General features: G+C 33.0%; 1 protein-coding gene across 4 annotated transcripts in view; it reads left to right on the plus strand.

Moving 5' to 3' along the window:
• CADM2 (cell adhesion molecule 2) overlaps positions 1-22,606 on the plus strand; it is a 1,069,280-nt gene that overhangs the window by 1,038,704 nt on the left and 7,970 nt on the right. For all 4 annotated transcript variants that reach the window (XM_060297930.1, XM_060297931.1, XM_030860960.2 and 1 more), the window contains one exon: positions 21,938-22,063. In XM_060297930.1, the coding sequence (XP_060153913.1) occupies positions 21,938-22,063 (126 nt within the window). The remainder of the gene's footprint in view (positions 1-21,937; positions 22,064-22,606) is intronic.

The following is a 22,606-nucleotide window of genomic DNA, read 5'->3' on the forward strand; positions in this document are numbered from 1 at the left end:
CGCTCCGCGGCATGTGGGATCTTCCCGGACCGGGGCACGAACCCGTGTCCCCTGCATCGGCAGGCGGTCTCTCAACCACTGCGCCACTAGGGAAGCCCACACAAGATATTTTTTTTTCCTATCATTAAATTCAAGATCTCTTCTCCTGATGGAGTCCCATTGTTTCTGACACCGATCTCTTAGTCATCCCCTTTACAGCTCTTATCTTCCAGTGGTCCACAATAACCAGCTCCTTTGGTTTTATCCTTAAATTATCTTCTGGTTTCTCCCATTCCAAACTGTCCTAAGTCAACCAGTCTTCCTAGCTACTATTCTGTATTTTCCATGCCCTTGAAAACCCTTCATACATTCAATCTATATCCACAGAAAATTTGTCACCCACTCATTTTAACCTCCTTGTAATCAACTTTGCATCATTATTTCTCATCCCCAGTTCTCTACAGAATCCACTGGTCTTTTTATAGTTAATATCCTTGACCACTCAGTATTATCTGATAACTTTTGACAAGCACTTTTATTTTGTACGATTCTTCTGCATAGGGTTCTAAGCATCTTCCTGAGTTTCTTACTAAGATTCCATCACTATATTAACACCTCTTCTTACTCCCTCTTGCTAAATCTCTTCCGCTTCCCTCTCTACTATCTCTCCTCTAGTTTCAACATCATGACAATGAGATGGCCTTTTCGTTGCTTTAATCTCTCTCCAAAGTTTACATTCAGCTGCCACATCTCTGGTTAAACAATCTCCAGAATGCCAAGCATGGCCAAAATTGATGTCAAATTATTCCTCTATCAGTTAGATCCAATTTATAAATTCCTTTTCTGGTTTTATGATCATGGGAAAGTTACTGTAATATGTCTAAATGGGAAATACAATAGTAAAATGGGAATACAATAGTACCTATCTCATAAAATGGGAATACAATAGTACCTATCTCATAAACTACTGTAAGGATTAAAGGAGTCACTGCATGTGATGTGCATGGAGCAGTTATGAACATATTAGAGAAGGTACTATATGCATGTTAGTTATTTTTAACAATCACCTTTTGCTTTTTTTGCCACTGGTTCAAATATGCAATATTCAGTTCTTTCTAACCTCAATTTTCACCATTCTATTCTCTTTGCTAACGTCCTAGTTCTTGTTCTTCTATTCTCCACTTCTTTACTATTTTTATTATTTATGCTCTTAACTTATCTCTATGCTTTTAGCTACTACCCTTTTCTACAAGAACTGTCTAGCTTATCCTTTCAAGTTCCTTATATATTTACTAGACAGGTTTTAAGTTGATGAGAGTTGTTTTCTTTCAATAACATCGCCTATACGTTTTTGGTACAATTAACAATTTGTTGCTTTCCATTTTCTCTGCCAAGTAGTTAATTTAATAGTTTAACTTCAGTTCCCCACACCCACCCTTCCTACTTTTGTTAAGCACAAACATGTAACCATAATGACAGCACAAAACATGAAAACATAAGTAGAAAGGTTGGTAATATTTATTACAGGCTATGTTTATTGCAGCCCATATTAAGCATTGACTGTCATGAGTGTATAATAGGAAAATTTAATCGTGGTTTTTCTCCATGTGCAGTTTAACACTTTAGAGATGACAGCAATGCCTTTTAGACAGAAAGAGAGAGAGCACACACTATAATGAGAGAAAAGTGGAAATATGATTAGGGACACCTTTTCTTGGGAAAAACACAGTTACCAAAAATGTATCAAATAAAGCATTAATAGCGATGGAATTTCTGTAGTTTGATTCTGTAAAAAGACATCTATAACATATAAGCACACCTCAAGAGGCTAGATTTTAAATGAACAATAAATTATTGTGAAGTTTTTAGAAATGTATTTTATTTATTTATTTTTAAGATTTAAAAAATTACATCTTTTTTGGAATACCTTTAGCCAGAAACTAAAGTAAAATATACCATATTCCAAAAATACACTTACGGAGACTACTAGAAAGTAACAACTTAGGGCTAAGATTTTTATTATGTTGTAGACTTTTTTCCTCTTGTGAGTGAAAAGTTCATTTTAGGAAAAATAAACCCTATGTTGTTTTCTCAACTCTTAACATGTGTTAAATCCACTGAGTGAGGTGTTTTAGTCACCAGAGACTTCTGGAAAATTAAGACAAGCAAGTGAGCCTGGAACTGAGAATAAGGAGCTTCAGTTGCCTCTTAGAAGTTATCGGAGAAATCCCACGCCCAAGAAGATAGAGGGTATTGTTTTTTGCTTGTCTCTGAAGCTCTTGCTGACCCAATGACAGTTAGTCTTCTGACTCAGAATCTACCTAAACCTGGCTTCTTTGGACCTTGCCCTCTGAACTAATTAATCCTCATGTGAGCTACCTCCTTTGAAACTTGTTCTACTTGGCCATAGCCTGATTTCAATTATAGTTGTTCCCCCACCTCCCCAGCATATCCATGGCCTGATTCTCCAAACCGTGTTCTCAGTAATAAATTTCTTACAATTCTAAATTCTGTGACTTCTTTCTGAGTTGGAGTAAGAAAGTAGACCAACATGAGTAAGCACTTTTTCATATTTCAAGTTAATTAACATAATTTAATTGGTGGCTACCTCCCGCCCCCCACCCCTGCCTAGTTTCATGAAGTAGATGTTACTCTCTTCATTTGCACTTGAGGGAACCTGAACACAGCATTGTTAAGAAATTTACCTAAGGGTTTGCAGTTAGTAAATTGCCTAGGTGACATTTGATCCATGCCTATATGAGATTTCCATCATACTTTCCTGCCTCTAGTGACAGATATTTGGAAATTAATATTAGAATAAACATTTAGAAGGAGAATCTGGAAGGTAGAACAGCAATATGGAAATTGTTCTTTGCTTTCCTCCATAATTGTCAGTGCTTCCATAAGCCCTTGTTAGTCTCTTTCTATCACTGTTTGAAGATAATGTAAGCGTGCATGTATGTGAAGCAAATGTACTTATTTCCATAGGAAGTCATTATTGGGTGGGGGGAGGATAGCTAATAAGCTTCTGGTGTCCTTGGTGATTTAAATTGACTGGCTAATTTGTTCTACCAATCTTCCTGGAACTTGAAGATAATTATATTGGTCTTTAATCTCGAGAATCACCCCTTTCCTTTTTCCTTTATAAAGGCAGATATTCCAATGGCTCCTTTCTAGTTTCCAGGAATTCATAGTTATTGAAAACAGTTGATGAATGCACTCAAATCCAGTTCTCAACTACCCTGGAATATATCACCATGTGCTACGAAATTGGACTACATAAGCAGGTTTTCCTTGAAACTGTCCTTCCCACTTTGTTTCAATAGAAATTTTCTTTGTTGTACCTTTCCATCTATCAGAAATGAAATGTTTTATTGGACTTCCTTTCTTGTAATGGGAATTCTTCTCTCCATATTACAAAGATTTTTTTTTTTTCAGGCCAAGACATTTTCTTGTATTTTCTCAAAAATAAGTTAATTAATAACTTAATAAATTAAAACTTATTTTACTGTGCTTGGCACTGTTAAGTCTATTAAATTCTTTCAGTAACTCTATACAGTAAATACTACTTTTGTCCTCATTTTACACTTAAGGAGTCTCAGGAGCAGAGAAGCTCATATTTGTCCTAAATCACAGATTGAAAGTGACAAAGTCAGATTCTAACTCAGAAAGTTTGAGGCTAGAACCCACAATCTCAACCATTATAATTTTCTTCCCAGCCTCATTTTCTTGCTCAAAGTTCAGCTTAATGCTAAGAATGTAATTCAGTTCAGTAAATACTTATCAGGACTGTTTATATTAAAAATTTTTAAATCCAGTTTAATGTAATAGTATTCTATGTTTTGTATACCTAGTTAACGTAGATTATGTAGTTTTTCTTTCCTTCTTTAGCTTTCCTGTACACACCCTGATTAATATTTTGTTTATATCTGATCTTTATAAGCATATTTTTCTCAAATTTAGTAGCATATTCAATTGTGATCATTTATTTTTTAAATATATAACATCTATGCCATCTACATAAATTAAGCATCAAGGTCCTTAGTAGTTGATAATTTATTGTGTTATTTTTCTTATCCTTCATAGACCTTCTGCCTCTATTAAGCAAATTTACATAGATAATTGGTTCTGGGCTATCAGAGATTTGGCCCTCTAGGGAATATGTGGCAATGTCTGGGGGAGATTTTTTTTATTATAACCACTTGGGGAATACAGGTATCTATTGGGTAGAGGCCAGGGATGCTGCCAACCATTCTATGATGCACAGAATATCACTCCACAACAAAAAACTAACCACCTCAAAAAATGTCAGTCGGGGGCTTCCCTGATGGCGCAGTGGTTGAGAGTTCGCCTGCCGATGCAGGGGGCACGGGTTCGTGCCCCGGTCTGGGAAGATCCCACATGCCGCGGAGCGGCTAGGCCCGTGAGCCAGGGCCGCTGAGCCTGTGCATCCGGAGCCTGTGCTCCGCAACGGGAGAGGCCACAGCAGTGAGAGGCCCGCGTACCACCAAAAAAAAAAAAAAAAGTCAGTCGTAAAAAAATAAATAATAAATAAATAAATGTCAGTCGTACTAAGACTGAAAAATCCTGAGTCCTAGACTATCCCTGGGGCCTTTTACATTAGCATAAAATCTAGGAATGGGCTATGTTTTTTTGTTTCGGTATTTTTCTCTTAGGCAAACGTCAGTGGTTCGATTGACTTTATTTATACCCTACTCCAAAATACCCACCCCCAAAATCCTCTCACCATTTCTACTGTTTACCCATATTTTAATTAGAAGCCAATATGTTAGCTTTTCTTCCTTTAAACCACAAATATGTTGATGATAGCAGTGACTGACACAATATCTGACATTTTCAACCAAAAATTTGCTTAGCTCAGTGCTTTTACTATGCTATTGATGTTATTTGCTAAAGTACATATCCAGACTTTATTCGTTTATCAAAATTTCAGCATCTTATAATGCAAACAAACATTTGTCTAGTATCTTAATTTCCAATCCCTTTAGATATAGTCTTCTGTCATCAAGAACAAGTTTCTGGATGCTATGAAATTGAGTTTGCTTTTTTCAAATAGTTTGAGCACAATTGTCCTTTAGTAAAATAAACATGGCTCTGTTATATCTTAATGTCTTCCTTAACAAGTATAAGATTAGACTACATCTCACAAACTCCCATTGGGCAGCACTTAAGAAGTGAGTAATATTTCTGTCTGACTAAGTCAAGTAATCCCAAATGTAAGTAATTTACAGGAAGGCATCAGGGACTGTTACAATAGACATATTGCAATATGTCACTGGAAATCAGCATCTCCCCACATGTTTGGTCAACAGCCAGATGGAGGCTTTTATCACATTTATTTAATCTGAAATACACATGGTAATTACACTGGACCTTTGATTCAAGGCCTTATTAGTGTCTCAAGAGAAGTCAGGAAATGAGTTTGTCAGTTGCAAACTGATGTAGTCCTGACCCGGTAGAATTTACATCTATCACTGCCTAGACTATAGAGTATTGCTACAAATCACATTGTACCTCAAGGAAGTAAGAAAAGTAAGAGCTTCGTTAACCTATGTAAGATGAGAAATCAGCTCCTGATTAGTCCAGAATATCACTTATTCACCTGTTCACTTATGTTACTCCAGTTGGTCTCCCTCCAATGAGTGGTGAGTGAATAAAATGCAATATAAATTATATGGCCAATGTCTCACCAAAAAAAATTACACAAAGCACAAACAAAGGCACATTGAAGCAAAATACTCCCACATTTATACTCCCAAACCCAGGATCCTGAATATCTGCAACACTGAAACTTAGTGGATGTAAATATATATGAGGTTTTCCTTGTATTGGTGATAGAAAAAGAAGGTATCCCAAAACACACTTCTCAGAATTTTCTAGCTAGGAAAATGCTAGATCGAAAAACTTTAATATTGAATGAGTTAATCCTGACTATTCTAATTCAGTATTTTTACTTAGCACTAAAACGTGAATAAACAAAGCTGAACCATGTTACTATGCACAAAAAAACATTGAATTAATATACCTGTTAAAAGTAGATGGAGGTTACACCTGGAGGGTGGGGTTAATGGAAGATCAAGTTAACACTACATTTTTCTTTATATTTTGAAATTTGTATTATGATTATGTTATTTTATTTTGAAAGTCAGAAAAAGGAATTTTTAAAAGAATTCACACACACACACACACACAGCCTTCCAAAGTCTTCACAGAAAATATGGCATTTTCTAACATATCTTTTATGTTTTTCAAGGGAAAATGTAATTAAGACTTTGAAATTCATAAAGCAGATGATTACTAAAAAATAGGTTTCTATTAATGTAGGATGATATAACTAATGAGAAATAGTTAATTAAATCATATGCATGTTCTGAAATGACTTCAAAAATTTTATTGCTTGATCAAAACTATTAATGGCTATTACTGTTGTCCTAATAAACTTGCATAGGATTTTTAAAATTCTAATTAAAATGCTAATTAAAAAGCATGAAATCATCCTGTCAATAATTTATCTTTTTTTTTCACTTTCAGCCAATACAATATACACCACAGCTATTTTGTGACTCTCTCACACCTCAATTGAGAACGTCTAAGTTTGGTGATTTCTTTCTATTGAAATCACTACTACCATCTCAAATTAGGATAGGTTTTGAAAAGTATCAATTACATAAACAAGAATAACACATATTGACTATCTACTCTGTGCTGGGCACCATGCTAAGAACTTTCCAGTCAAATCCCATTTCACCTTCATGACAATTCTGTAAGACAGGTGATCAATAAAGATAACATTTTACAGAATAGTAAACCAAGGTTCAGTGAGTGTAAAGTAAATTGTTCAGGGTAATTCAATCCATACTTGATAGAGTCCAGTTTGAGCCTTTCTGACTATAAGAGAAGATTTAATTGAAACTAAGACTCAGTGTCACCTTTTTATCATATCTTTGGTAAAGAACTGTTTTAAGACTAATTTTGTTTTTTTTTTTTTCCTTTTTCATACTTACAACAACAGAGAATCTTACAGGTAGTATATACTTGAAATTATTTTCATATGTAAAGTTAAAAAACAAACACTGATGAGTCAGTGAACAAAATGGAGAAGCAGATATTAACATTTCTGGTGCTGAGATGTATGTAGCCTTACAAGATGACCTTGAGAAAATAACCTAGTTCTTTGCTGTTTTCTTGATGTGTTATCTTGCAAGGCAGTTTGAACTCTTGGTGAATGACAGATTCTAGTAAAGAATGCAGAAAAAGTGATATTATATGGAGGTAAGAGAAAGGAGGAAAAAGGGAATGAAACAACACTCCATTTATTATAGAAATAGAAACAATTATGCTAAATTTGGAAGAATGATTATGACTACATTAGGTTTCTAGTCACATTAAAATATGACTTATCTTAGGTTATATATTTAATGATATTTATGAGGGACTTAATCTCTTCCTCTAAATTGCATGTGTATTGCTTAAGTAGAGGAAAGATGTAAGTCTCTGTCATTAAAATTCTAAGACAGTCTTAGGTATTAGGTACCACTTTGAAAACATTTTAGAAACCTACTCTTATGACCATAAGACATAATTTAGAATATAGAGTACAGATATTTTAATGTCGCCATTTAAATTTTTCATCAGTTTCGTTTAAATGACCTTAATGAATGCATCTCAGAGTTTTCTGTTAGGTCTTTTCATTTGTATGCTTGGACTACAAAGTGCTGTGTAATAATTGTTAAAATGAATAATTACATTTTATGCATAACAGGAATTTAGGCCCAGTGCTTTTTAACAATGATGTAGGACAAAATTTTACATACAATCATACTTCATATTAACTTGTAAGGGCAGAATTATTTTATAGGCATATCTGCTACTCATTAATATTTAAGTCAATTTTCTCTAAAGAATTCATTACAGGTTTAGTTAGTTGCATTTTGCATACTTATTTCTTAAAATAAAAAAAATCACAGTCCATTAATTCATAAAATATGCAAATGTCATGTATGCTTAAACTGAAAGCATTATCATAACTTAAGCATGCTATGTTTTGTACAAACTTTCTTTTCATTCATTTTGGGAACAATGGAGCTTATTTCATACTCACAAACATGAAAACAACTATTTATGTCATTATATCCGTGTCCAGATCTGCAGGCTAACAATCTGATTATCAAATTATTAATGATGGTGAGGATATAGCAACTCCTGACAGGTATTAAATATATAAATTATGTACAATGGAACCAGTTCTCTAAGAGTTAACTACACTGAGGTTTTACAGTAATATTTTTCTTAGAATTCATGTTAGAAGAAGTTACTAAATTTGATATAGCCTTCTTGCAAAGTTCTTCCTATATTTGGGTAAGTAAATCTACTCAATAGATCTAAGAATAATAAGTGACATTCTGAATTGCTTTCTGTAATATAACATTTGAGATATCTGAGTGCATTTTTTACTATAACTCACCAATTAAGTTAAGAGACTGAATTTTTCTTCTAAGTCAATAATTTAAACTCTAAACATTTCTCTACACTACCTTTTGGGTCTAAGTAGATCTATTTGTGATCTTGCCAAATCTAGCCACCATTTACAACTTTGGCCATCTTGGAAAATAAATTCTGTATTAGGGGGTGAGGAGGAAACTCAATGATGCTTGGTCTTTGACACTTCTCTTCCAATTTCCTCATGGAGTGATCTCAGAAGAGAACACAACACAGAGCGAAGAATCTCGAGAAAGGAATCCCTTTGAAACCTGGGAAAGTTGTTCACAGCAGCATTTCTGTTTAGGCATCCATAAGTCAGGCAGCTAATTTTCAATACCTATTAGTCATGATGTATCCTTTTGATAGCACTTCTCCTCTTGTGAAACTACTTTCATACCAGTCTAATTCAGCTTGCCCTAAGTTCTGTTTTCAGTTTGGAGCTTGATACCTAAGTTATAATGAAAAAAGCATTTATTAAACATTTACTATAAAATCTACTAAATTTGATATAAGACTAGTAACTATGTGGTAAGATTGACTTATGGATAAAATTAGTTAATATTTATTTAATAAATTTAAAGTAATAATGCTTTTAATAAATATTAATGAGGTATTGTATGCGTTGTATGTGACCTTTGTATGTGTTACCTCATATGATTCACACAAAAGTTCTGTGTGACTCATACTACTATTATCCTGTGTTATATATGAAGCAGAGAGAGGTTTAATAACATATTGGTCACACAACTAGTGTATAAAGGACCAATAAGGGAAAAACATGAGAGGTTTACTTTCTACTTGAACATGACTTCCTATATTAAAAAAATAAAGTAAGATTCCAGTAAGCTTAAGATTTTAATATTTAAAATATGCACAAGCCTTTCCCAATGGTATGTAATGGTCTCTCCTAAATGGTGAATATAGAGTACATGTACATCATATTTTTCTGAATATATTCATTATTGTAACTGGGGAACTGGTTCAATGACTATTCATAGTAGTTTTAAAAACTTATATGAATGCAGTCAATATGACTATTATAATTATCACCAGAATAATCAATTCAAAAACAATAACAAGGCATTTTGACAGAATTGACTATTGATATTGATAGTACACACTTTAGAGCTGACTGGTTTAGAAGGGAAATTGTTTAGCAGCAATGTTATTATGTTTCTAGTGTATTGGCTCATAAAAAAATAAACAATGTTTATACATGTTTAATCCTTCCCCACCACTTTAAATGTTTATTCTTCCATCCCAGTTATTCATGCATATGGATAGACATCATAAACAATTGGTACAGAATAAACTTTTAAGAATAATGTTGAGCATTATATTCCCACTGTCAAACTTTTATTCTTTATATTTTCTAAGTATTTAAAAAGTAAATCTTTCATGTTAGTGTTGTTTCCTCTAGAAGCATATTTAATGTAATTATTATTAGGTCAGTTGACTTTTTTTTTTTCAGTTTAGTTTAAGAAGATATGTGCTTTAGTCAAGATTTTACTCTTCTGCAGAAATCATTGTGTATAATTTATTTAACCTCTAGTCTGCTTAAAAATACTTTAATTCATCCTCTTAAATTTACAGAGTACATTACCAAAATAGACATATGGAAATGTCATATACTAGTCATTTGTCTTCCTTCTTAATGGTTGCTCCCATTTATTTATTTTTTGTGTGTAGGCTGAGACTAGTGATGTGCAAAGAGTTAGGTATTGTTGACATTGACGGCAGAACAGTTCCAAGTTAGAAAGATATAGGCAACAGAATAAAAAATAGCAGCTTTTACAGATCACATAAATATAAAAGAAATTGGACACTGTAGAATGAACTTGAGTATATTTTTTCCTGGAAAAAAAAAACATAAAACTACAGAATATGATTTTTTTTAAACAGTCTCTAACCTTATAAAGCTATCATTTTCCTCACTTCCTATTTACTGAGCACCTATTAGAAATGACTTATATGCACAGATTCCATATTAACTGATTTTAATATTTTAATAACTCTTTGAGGAAGGCAGAGCACATATATATACTTATTTATAGATGTAAAATCTGAAACTCTGAGGTCAAACTTACAGTTCTGAGTCTCATACCATTTCAGATCTTCTCTGATCTTAAGAGAAACTACTGTTTAATGCAGGTAAGTTACACTGTGTGTCACATGCCTGATGGATAATATAGCAGACTTTTCCAAGCAACAAATAACCCCATGTATACCCCATAACTTATGTTATTCTCACTTTGATCACTTAGATAACCTTAAAAACCATTCCTCTCCTTCACCTCCCTCACGTTCTCACACAGGTAATCTTCTGGCAAGTTCTCTCCCCTTTTGGGTATCAGTACTAAAAGAAGTGAAGCATTTTGTGAAAGGCCCTGGTCCTAATAGCTATATTACTCTGCTGGTTGAGAGTCCTCTCTGGATTCTTAAAATTCTTCAAAGCTGAAAATTTTCCTCATTTGAGGTAGTCAAGGAAATACTATCCTGGGTTCACAGAGAAAGAAAGATCAATGAAGTGAAGAGATTATGCTAGAACCTACTTTATCCAAAAATATGAACACTTGTGGAGAAAGTTTCTACCTAAATTTTTGTTCTCAAGGACAAATGAAGTATCTTATTCAAGAATATATTTTGTTTGGGTTTAGCATATTATTAACTATTTATAAATACAAGTTACTAAAGTCAGTTGTTATGTAATTGGGACACCTATAAGTCATAACAAATGATGAGCAGATCTTGAGGGGGTAATTCTCAGAAGAGGAAATCTGTAGCTCAATGCTTGAAATTATTGTAGGTTGTAGCAACACCTCACTTCTGTACATCTGACAGTCACACTTTGCTTGATGAAACATTTTATAAATTGATTATATCTCTAAGCTAAAAAACCTTGAAACGCCAAATTCAAAACGAAGCAAACAAACAAAAGAGTGACTTTATAATTATTTTCAAAATCTTTCTGAGTAGGAAGTCTGTGTGTATTAATACATAGAAATGTGTGGTGGCATTTGTTGTTTATGTGCTTGGTATGCAAAGAAATTTATGGTACAATAAATACATTTTTGAGAGGAAAGGATAAGTGTTAAGCTTGCTGGGATTTTTTCTTATTATTGAAAACCTATTGTATGATGTAGCATAATTTAGAACCCTTGGATTTAGAGTCTGAGTACACATTGTTTATAGTAAAAAAGTATATGTAAATCACTATACATACACAAAGAACAATATATTTTCATGTTTTCTAACCTTTAGAGATTGGTCTTATGTGTTTTTGTCAGAAACAGTAATGGTACATAAAATTAAAAGATAACAGATGACCTTTGAGTGAATATGGTGACATTTCTCTCCAGGGACTTTGCCAATGTCATATACTGTCAAAGGACAGTTTATTTTTCTCCATAAATTATGTATAACTATTTCTAATGTTTTACCATAGTGACCCTCTTTCTGAAGCATTACTCTATTTAAAGAGGGAAAAGTAGAATCTTAAGTACATAAAAATATTCTAATTTCATGTTAGAATCAAATTATCCAAAACATTAGGTACAAATCTGGATGAGTCATTTTTATTTAGCACTAATTTCTAAAATATTTAGATATTAACAGTATTATTATATTTAAACAAATAATTTAATACCATGAAGGAGTAGCCATCCATTGCTCAGCAGAGCAAACTGGTATCTAAAGAACCCAGTTCTGTCTGGAATTCAGTATAAGAATTGAATATTATCCATTCACTCACTCAATTTGCTTGGTTCTAAGAACTGTGTAAAAGTGCTGTTCCAGCTATATTACAAGTGTAAGACACAACTTTCATCTTCAAGAAGACGTATCTTTGGGGGAAGATAAAACTAAGGCAAGTGAATTAATTTAAGAGAAAAAACTTCCGAATGAAATAATTCATGGTTGATTGACATGGAGAGACTGCTCACTGTTATTTGGGTTTTGCATACCCAGAGAGAAGGAAGAATGTCTTACTGGTTGAAGAAACAGCACCAGCAGGGAGGTCATTTAGCATGGAGGGGCATTGAATTCCTCTTCATGACAGAAGAAAAGATAATACAATTATGTGAAAAGATAAAACACTAGAAAAAATTACCTGAACAAATTCTTGTTCTCAAAATAGGAATCATCTGACACATCTTTAAAACTGATTTTCATGATTATTTTTAAAGCTTTTCAAAAATTAATCCCAAAAGTTGCTTAGGCAAGCTGTTCCAGAGCTTATCAATCTTTTTATTAGTAATAACTATGATTCCTTAAGTCAACACTTTATATGCATTGAATAAAATAAGACATTTGTAATACAGAAACTAGCATAGATTACTCAATAAATTATTCTCTCATTTAATCCTCACCCATCGTCAGACTCCCACAAGATTCATTTGATCCCATCTCATGTTATGTAAATCTTCTGCTATTCATATCCCCCCATCTTTCAAATATTTAGACACTTAGAATGCTTCACCATTGTTATTACATAAGTAAAAGTCCTAAAGGAGTCTTTTTAAAAATTGAAAAAAGAAAACCTATATCTTTCTACATAGAAGTTTATACTTTCCAACTTATTTTCCATCATATAACTACATTTAGATAGTGCTTACATTACAGTGTGTCAGACATTCTTCTAAGCCCTTTATGTACAGTAGCACATTTAGTCTTTGACAATCCTGGAAAATAAGTATTCACATTCTAAAGACGAGAAGGTTAAGAAACTTACCCAAAGTCAACCTGATAGTAGTAAGTTGTTTAAGGTTTAGTATAAACAATTTGTAAGTCCAGGATTTTGTGAGCAATTTCTTCTACTTGAAAAACTTTCACTGACTTCTGTGCTTCATTCTACCACTTTCCTTCTATTTATGTACAACATAGTTTCACCCCAATACTGATTTCATCTAATGTTCATGACATCATTCACTGCATCTTAACCACTGTGAAACACTGGTTTGTGAGCAGAGAGAAGGCAAGTGTTTGCAGTGTAACTCACTGCAGCAGCTATACAACACACACCTCAATTGCAGGTAACTCATGTAAAGGAATTGATCTGTGCAGTCTTGGGTGTTCTGTTTATATGCAGGCCATTGGCTGGGGATAAGTATGTATTATCCAGACTTCCCTAAATCTATTTTCCATTGCCTTAAATTTTCACATAATTCAAGTGAGATAATACATGAAAAAGATCATACTCTAGTTTCTGTATGTCAGTTCAGGCTGTAACAAAATACCATAGACCAAGTTACTTAAATAACAAAAATTTAGTTTTCACAGTTCTGGAGTCTGGAAGACCAAGATCAGGGTTTCAGCATGGTCAGATTCTGGTAAAATCTTTCTTCCTGGTTTGCTGACAGCTACCTTCATACCGTGTCCTCAAAATATCAGATAGAGAGATTGAGAGAGAGAGAGAGAGAGAGAGAGAGGGAGAAGAAGCTAGCTCTATGGTATCTTTTCTTATAAGGGCACTAATCTCATCATGAGGGCCCCCACCATCATGACCTCACTTAAACCTAGTTTTCTCCCAAAGGCCCCCATCTCCAAATACCATCACATTTGGGTTAGAGCTTCAACATATTAATTTTAAGGGGGACAAAATTCAGTCCAGAGCAGTTTCTTACTGCTTTTCTTTTTCTTTTTAAAAAAGAAAATCCTATTTCCAAAGTCTTAAATATCCTATATTAGTACATTCCCCGCAAAGAGATAGGAAATTAACTAGAATTGCTAAATATCACTTGATTGTGATGCAGAATAACTTTTAGGAAAACTAAACTTGAAAAACTATGCTCTCTAAAGGTGATAATCCCAGTTTTACACTTATTTTTGTGAGTTTGATTTCATAATTTTTGAAACATTTTATTGCTAAACTGAAATTTCTCCACGAGTTTTAAATCACTTCTAATATATATATATGTATTAATATAAACTCCAAAATGAATGCAGAATATCAATATAACTGGCTTTATTGTTTAAGGGTCTGTTATCATACACTCCAGTATTATATTTTGTTTAAATTTATTCTACTCTGCTCTTGATTATTTGTCTTGACATTCCATGACTCTGGTGGTTGTTACTAGGGAACTACACTTGGTGTCTTTTGCATAAGAAGCACTTGCTTCTTTTCAGTAATTCATCTTTTTCTATTCATTCCAGCTTTTCCAACTCTTCTATTTTTCAATATTAAAATTAATTCTACTCCTGAACTCTGCTATTTAAATTGTTTTGTACATAGTTTTTATTAGATTTTAGTAAAAATAAAAAAAGTAAAAATTTCTTAACCTCACAAATAGGTGAATTAACATGTTTGTTATAGTTCATGTCCTTAGAGATTTATCATTTTTAAAAATTATAATTAATAATCCAAATTTGGCTTTGAAAACATATTTATTTTAATATTTAAGGACAATCATTTTCTTTTAAAAATGGTCTCAGAAACGAATTTAAAAATATTTACATAAAATGATTTTCATTCCAATTCTTACCAAACATTTTATTAAAATGACAAATCATATATAATAAAATACTTATTGTAAAATAATTTTAAACTTGGATTAAAAACTGTGCAGTGTTTTTGATTTCTCCCTGCTTTGATCTAAAAAATTAGATTTTTCTAATATCTAGAAAGTTAGATATTCTTTCTTTAGAATTTTCACTTCTCATTTATGGGGACAAAACATGATAGACTAGACACTTGATGGTAGAAATCCCCAGTGATGATTTCAGAGATAGAATTATATAATTTAGTACTTCTCCATGTTAAGATTTTTAAATAAAACTATACTTTAAGGTTATTTTCTACTCTTCTAAATATCAGAAATTACTAATCCTTAATATTTTTATGTAACATGATTTTCTTTTCAGAGTCCTTTATTGAAAGTCCAGTAACCCTAACTGAAAGATGTTATGCTCAGAAAGGCTTTTTTTGTTTGTTTCTTTGTTTTTTCTTGGCTGCACTGCACGGTTTGTGAGATCTTAGTTCCCCAACCAGGGATTGAACCCTGCAGTGGAAGCATGGAGTCCTAACCACTGGACTGCCAGGGAATTCGCCCTCAGAAAGCTTTAATTCCACAATATTCATGTTTTATGCATTGTCAAGTAGAAAAGATTTCTAATATATTGCCAAATCTATTGGAATTTACTCACCCCCGTGTTAACAGGCTAACTCCAGCAAGTCTTGGGCTAATGCTTGATGATGAATAATGGCCTTTAAAGACACATGATGTATTTATCTGAGTGATAAGGCAGACTCAGCCATATGTAAAGAAACTTCGGAAGGCTGCACTTCTTTTTTATTTTTTTTCAGCTTCTTTTTTTTTTTAACATCTTTATTGGAGTATAATTGCTTTACAATGGTGTGTTAGTTTCTGCTTTATAACAAAGTGAATCAGCTATACATATACATATATCCCCATATCTCTTCTCTCTTGCATCTCCCTCCCTCCCACCCTCCCTATCCCACCCCTCTAGGTGGTCACAAAGCACCAGCTGATCTCCCTGTGCTATGCGGCTGCTTCCCACTAGCTACCTATTTTACATTTGGTAGTGTATATATGTCCATGACACTCTCTCACTTTGTCCCAGCTTACCCTTCCCCCTCCCCGTGAAAAACAAATACCGTATGCTAACTCGTATATATGGAATGCATTTCATCTTTTTATTGCTATGACAGTAGGAAAGGGATGAGAGAAAGGGTGTATGAGTGATTCCCACTGGGACTTAGCCACTTAAATTATGTATAATATTATCTCTTCATTGTTCAAGTGATCCTTATCTGATCCTCAATCTCAGTCACTTGTTTTAGATGCTAAGAATAGAAATTAATTAAGGACAAATTTTAGTTCTAAAAGTTATGGGGGAAAAATAAAAGGCGTAACCAAAAATGTTAGTGTAAAAAAAAAATACATTTACAAGTAGACATGCAAAGGAGCATCCTCTATAATCATATTATCTTTGAAATCTTAAAAATCCTAGGACTATATGTTGACTTATTTTTTTGATGAGATGAAGGCTAAAGGTTGAAATCTTTCCTTTATAAATAATAGAAGTATATGCAGAACATTCATGACTAGGGTCAAATAAATATAAATGTTATGGATTGCTTTCTCTGAAAGTAGTATTTATATATATAAATGCATTTGAAACCAGTGAAAATATATTCAATAATGAACATGATAAAGTTAAATTATCTAAAACAAATTCTAACAGATCAATTTGTCTTTGTATAAATTGTACAAAAAAGGGGGATGGACTGCATATTATCTGAGACTCTACTATTAAAGTGAAGATTTTAGGCAAAGTATACAAAATCAATGAAATCTTTCACCAAGAGTGATCTACATCTCGTGTCTTTCTCCAATCCATCCACTATGTACAGATATCTTATGATTCATATATCAGTTACAAAAATAGTTTCTGTAGCTGCATTGGTCTGCAGCATTACAACTGAGCAGGAATGAACACCAGCCTCAGAAAAGAGAATCTGTCTTCAAAACATCTCAACATTAAGAATGAAAATAAGAAAATAAAATGTAAGGATGTATAGAATTTAAAAATTCAGTTTGCATCCAATGAAAAAAATTTGCAATAAAAGAAGAGAAATAATATATGCTCACCAAGAAAAACTATTTTTTTCAGACATTTAAATGGAATTATTATACTAAAATGAGGAAAATATTATCAAACTATCACGTTTTATTGTCAGTCATATAAAACTGTTTAAAATATATACTAAGTAAGAACAGAGTGGGATTAAACAGAGAGTGTAGTTAAACCAAAGTCACAATCAGTAACAAAACCCTTTAGGAAGAAATAAAAAGGAAAATCTATGATAGAAAATCAAATCATCTAAAGGGATGATAAACTTGGGAAATATAACTAAAACAAAATGTAATTTAGTAAAATTATAAAAATAGGAAAGAAAGAATGACATGTATGCAACATGAAATATGGAGTTGCTACCAGTGCATAATTGGATTTTTCAAGAAAGAAAATGGAAAGAACAGTTGTTAATCAAAAGTAGAGTAGAAAAAAAGAATTCTTAAGCCAAAAAACAAACGAACTTAATCTGAATTTAATAAAAAAGTAGGTTTGCAAATGAAGTCAAATTCTGACTAGAGACAAACTACAAAATATATTCAGCTAAAATATCAAAATATAGTGGAGGAAAAAACCAAATATTCTGATAGCAATCATGCAGAAAATGCAGGCCATTTAGAAAATTGAATGATTTCAGATTTATCTTGGAGTAGAAGGAGGCAAAACAAATCCAAATGATCTCAGATTTATTTGGTAGGAAAGGGAGGCAAAACAAATTGTCAAAACACTGACAAATTGTGTTGTATTATTATTAATTCAAAAAGATAAAAACCCAGAATTCTTTAGCCAGTTGAGTGTTTATTCACAATAAAATAATACTCAGATATTCAAGGTTCAAGGATGTTGTTATCATGAAATTTTCTTTTGACAAGATGTGTGCTTCATTTGATCAAGGGGTGATGATATGAATATCTTTACTATCTAATTTTAGGTAAGGAGAAGCTGTAAAAGGAACTCTAGATATTGAGATGAGTAACGAGACCAAACAATGTCAAAAGGAGGATGGTGGCTAGTCCATTTAAATTTTTGATGCATTTCTGAGATCATCAGAATCAGGACAAAATTGTCATTATTATTCACAAACACTAACTAGAGCAGTAGAAAAAAGAAAATATAAAACTAAGGAAGTTTGACAGTCAGGAAATAAAAATGAAAAATATGATCTTGACAAGTACTAGATATAATGCTTTATAAAACAGAGTGCAAAATATGAATGGAATAAAGAAAAAGGAGTCATAAAGTTTAATGAAAAAGTAAAAATATTTTAAAATATTAAAATGTTTCAAAATATTAAATATTAAAAATATTATTTTAATGGGAAATAGCATTAATAAAAATATGTAGGTCCTATATCAGAAAACTACACAATTTACTAAAAGACACTAAAGATTTAAATAATTGAAGTGTTGTACCATTATCCTGGAAAATGCACTATATAAAAGAAGGCTATCTGTAAATTAGTACAATTCCAATAAGCAATCTGTTGTATTTCTGTTCCTTGCAAAAATATTCTGAACCTGATCTAAGACTTCTCCACCAATGCAGTAAAATGATCTTTAAAACTAAAATATTAGCCTAGGATTGCATATGTAGACCCCTCACATGGAATAGACTAGAATATACAGAAACACATAAAGTGGGTAGACATTTAATTTATGGTAAGTGACAAAAATATTGATGAAAGAAACAATGTGGGAGACAATGGTCTGTCACAGAAGAATTAAAGTCATATTTTATGCTTTAGCCTCAAATCATAGACCAAAATACATTTTAGATAGATTAAAATAAAATAATAAAAGTGTTAGATGACAACAGAAATCTATATGTGTATAATCTTATGATGGCAAAAGCATTTCAAATCAGGATCCACAAGTCAGACATCATAACACAAAACTTTGATAGATTTGATTACATAAAATAGTAAGACTTATCTATGGCTGAAAAAGACCAGAAATGAAGGATATATAAAAAGAAATTGCTAAAAATGTTCATCTTTTTATGGAGAGAGCTGTTAAGGCAGAAATTTTGAATGGAAAAATGGTCAGGCTGTGTAAATAGGCATTCCAAAATTAATGCATTAATATGGGAAATAGTATTTAGACACATTTATGATGTTAACTTATAATTTACTAACAAAATATTTAACACTTTTCAATATTAGATTGACAGTTTTTCTTTTAATTATAGTATCTGCTGGTAATACTGTATGGGAACTCAGGTGCAGTTGGTGGAGGATGAATTTGTAAAGTGCAATATAATTTGGCAATGTTTATCAAAAGTATTTTTAGAATGTTTGTATCCTCTGATCCAGCAATACTACTTCTCAGAATTTACCTTTAGGAAATGACAGGTACAGATGTACAAACAAGAGTGATTTTTCAGCTCCCCAAAGGAGTGCTCAGTTCTGAGAGATAATCAGCAAATAAAATGGATATAATTTATGACTATCTGTATTTGGGAACTTGAGCAGGAGGTGGAATTTGAAACTGATTCTAAATTATCTAAGCTAGGAATAGGAATAGGGAATTCAGAGGCACGGCAGATTTCTTTTTTCTTTTTTTTTTTTTGAGATTTACAGCCAATGCCAGAAATTAAGGGAAATACAAGAAATATATAATAGAAAGCTAAATTAACAATAGCTGCTGTAACAGATTTACTTTTTTTAATGCTCAGTGTTTTGAAAATAAAGCTCTTTTTTTCCCCTCAAGTAATTTGGCGATGCATATATTCTTAGTTTGGCAATAATTTTCTTCCAGGTGGAGAGTCAGTGACCCATGGCCTGACCTATTCTTGTGGTTCTCTTATTTTCAACTTGCATCTCCTGAGATCACTCGGGAAGGTTACATGTGGGAGGCATTTATTGGCTGGGCTTTCTTTCAGTTGTCTAGAACACAAATCACATGGTTAACATTCAACTGCCAGTGAAGCTGGTAAATGTCTAGCTGTGTTCACTGAAAGAATAGGAAACAAATTTGTCATTAGCTAGAAATCTCTGCCCCAATATAGCCTTCTGATCAACAAATATTTTTACACCTTCTTTTTCTCCCATCAACCATTGCTAAACCCTGTCCAAAGAGATAACCTCAAGTCCCATGAAGCCACTGTATCCAACTCAAAGACCAAGATCCTCAAATATGCACAGTTCTCTTCATCATCTCTGGGTATGTTAGTCCAGGGACAAATGAACCAAAACACAAGTTTCAACACTCTTCTCCATCCTATACACAAAACACAATGATAGAACAGATTCAGGAAAAGCACTCCTTTAAATAAAGGTTCTCTTTTGGAAATAGAAGAAAAATAGGGAACACTTGAGTAGTCACTGATCCATAATAATTATGAAAATATGCCAGAGTGGCATGAAAAGTTCCCTCTGCCTTGGCAATAGTTATAGTTCTATGAAGAAACTAGATTTTCTTCTGTTCATTCTTTTTTGCTTCTACAATTCTGCCTTACAGGAAGTTCAACCTTGTCAGTCATACTCTGTGGCCACATCAGAAGTGGGTGTTTGGTAATATGCCCTCTGTGGGGACGACACAGCTTTTATAGGCCACTTCTTGCTTTCACCAAGTTTGGGAGTCCAGAGGTTGTTTGATGTTTCAGTTGTCAGACTTTTCTTTATTTTTCTTTTCTTTTCTAACTAGGTATATGCTTCTTTGGCACAATAGTTCCATTAAAAACACAGTAGACTCCTAATATATTTGTCAGATTCTTGTGCCTGTAACCACACTTTAAGACTTTCTGAAAGTGGAATTGCCAGGCCTAATTTATTTCTTTACTCTCTCTCTCTAAATCTCTCTTGTAGGCTATAAGCAGCTCCCATGAAGTTATGCACACAATGGACTTTGGAGGATAGGCAGTACACTTAACCTGACTTTTGCCATAGGGCTGAGCCTTAGTATGTTTTGTTGCTCAGAACCTCAGTTTTATCTCTTATTGTGCAACTTTTATAAATAGTTGATTTTCCAAACTTTTGAGTACTCAAAATATGGGGCTTTCTTTGATCTTTTCATTTCTGCTTGATAACTGGCCATCCTCTACTGGTCTCAGCTCTTTCCTATAATATCTTACTAAAGGCAGAATGTAAAAGTATATCATTAACCTAATCTTTCCAACCACTTCCTTTAAAGTTACAAGTGCAACAGGCACTTAATCCTCAATGTTGAGTATTCATCCTCCTCCTATCAATAACACAACACAGTTTGTAAACCCCTTTCTTCTTGAAGTATGATCTTCCCTTTAATCAACTAATGTGTACTCTCCAGGATCTCTTCCTACCCCACTTTTCTCTCCTTCTCAGTCTACTCTGCTGGACGCACTTCTTTCAGACTTTAAATATGGGAGCTTTTCAGGTTTCAATTTTCAGACTTCTCTCTATCTAGACTCTCTCCCTTGGGGAGTTCCTCAATTTCCTTAGCTTTAAATAATATTTATATAATGGTAAATACCAAGTTATAATCTCTAACCCCAGTGTTTCCTATGACATAATTGCATTTTTTAAATGGTATAGTTGTATTTGTCACATTAAAAATACACACACACATATTTTCAGGTGGAGAAGAGGAGAAAGAAAAGGCATGTAACTATACAAAATCATATATGTGTATTTGTTTATCCTGTTTCTCCCTTAAAATGGAAACTCAGTGGCAACAGTAATTTATATGTCAAATGTTATATTCTCCAACATTTTGTACATTATAGGCACATAATAAATATTCGTTGACTAGATGACTGGTGTAATACACATTAATAAAATTTTATTTTAATGTGCTAGTTTTCAACATAACTCATTCTAATGCAGATATGTATTCTGTGTCTAAATAACACACTAACTAGGACAATATTTTTCTCTGTTTTCTAGATCCCAATGCTCTGGCTGGCCAGACTGGCCCTGATCATGCTCTTATAGGAGGAATTGTGGCTGTAGTTGTATTTGTCACTCTGTGTTCTATATTTTTGCTTGGACGGTATCTGGCAAGACATAAAGGTAGGTTATATTTAATAAAGCATTCTTACATTTGGCAAAAAAAAATTCTAAAGACTAGCTTCATCATGAAATATTATGTGAGTGCGTGCGTGCGTGCGTGTGTGTGTGTGTGTGTGTGTGTGTGTGTGAGAGAGAGAGAGAGAGAGAGAGAGATGGGGGGTGAAAGAGAGAGATCTAACTATTAAGTTGTTTCAGAGAATTCTTGATTATTTTACTCAACGTTGAAGCTGGATTGGCTATCAAAATAATACTTAGCCAGTAACCAAAAGTCACAGAGTAAATCATTGGCTCAGGAAAAAAAAAGGAAGCAAGTTTGTAATTTATCTCTAGGACTGAAATTCAACTCTAACATTAATCATTTGGTAATGTTTCTACTTGTAAGCTTATGGACACACGTGTGGCCATATTAGTGAGGAAAATATGTGATTTTTCACAATGGTCTAGGTAGCAAACTATTGATATAATCTACATTTAAATGGAGTTACCAAAATAAATGGTGACCCGTTTGATGTGATCATTATCAACATCTTAACAAAGGGCCCT

Source organism: Globicephala melas, chromosome 4 (genome assembly GCF_963455315.2).
Source record: "Globicephala melas chromosome 4, mGloMel1.2, whole genome shotgun sequence".
Classification (NCBI taxonomy): domain Eukaryota; kingdom Metazoa; phylum Chordata; class Mammalia; order Artiodactyla; family Delphinidae; genus Globicephala; species Globicephala melas.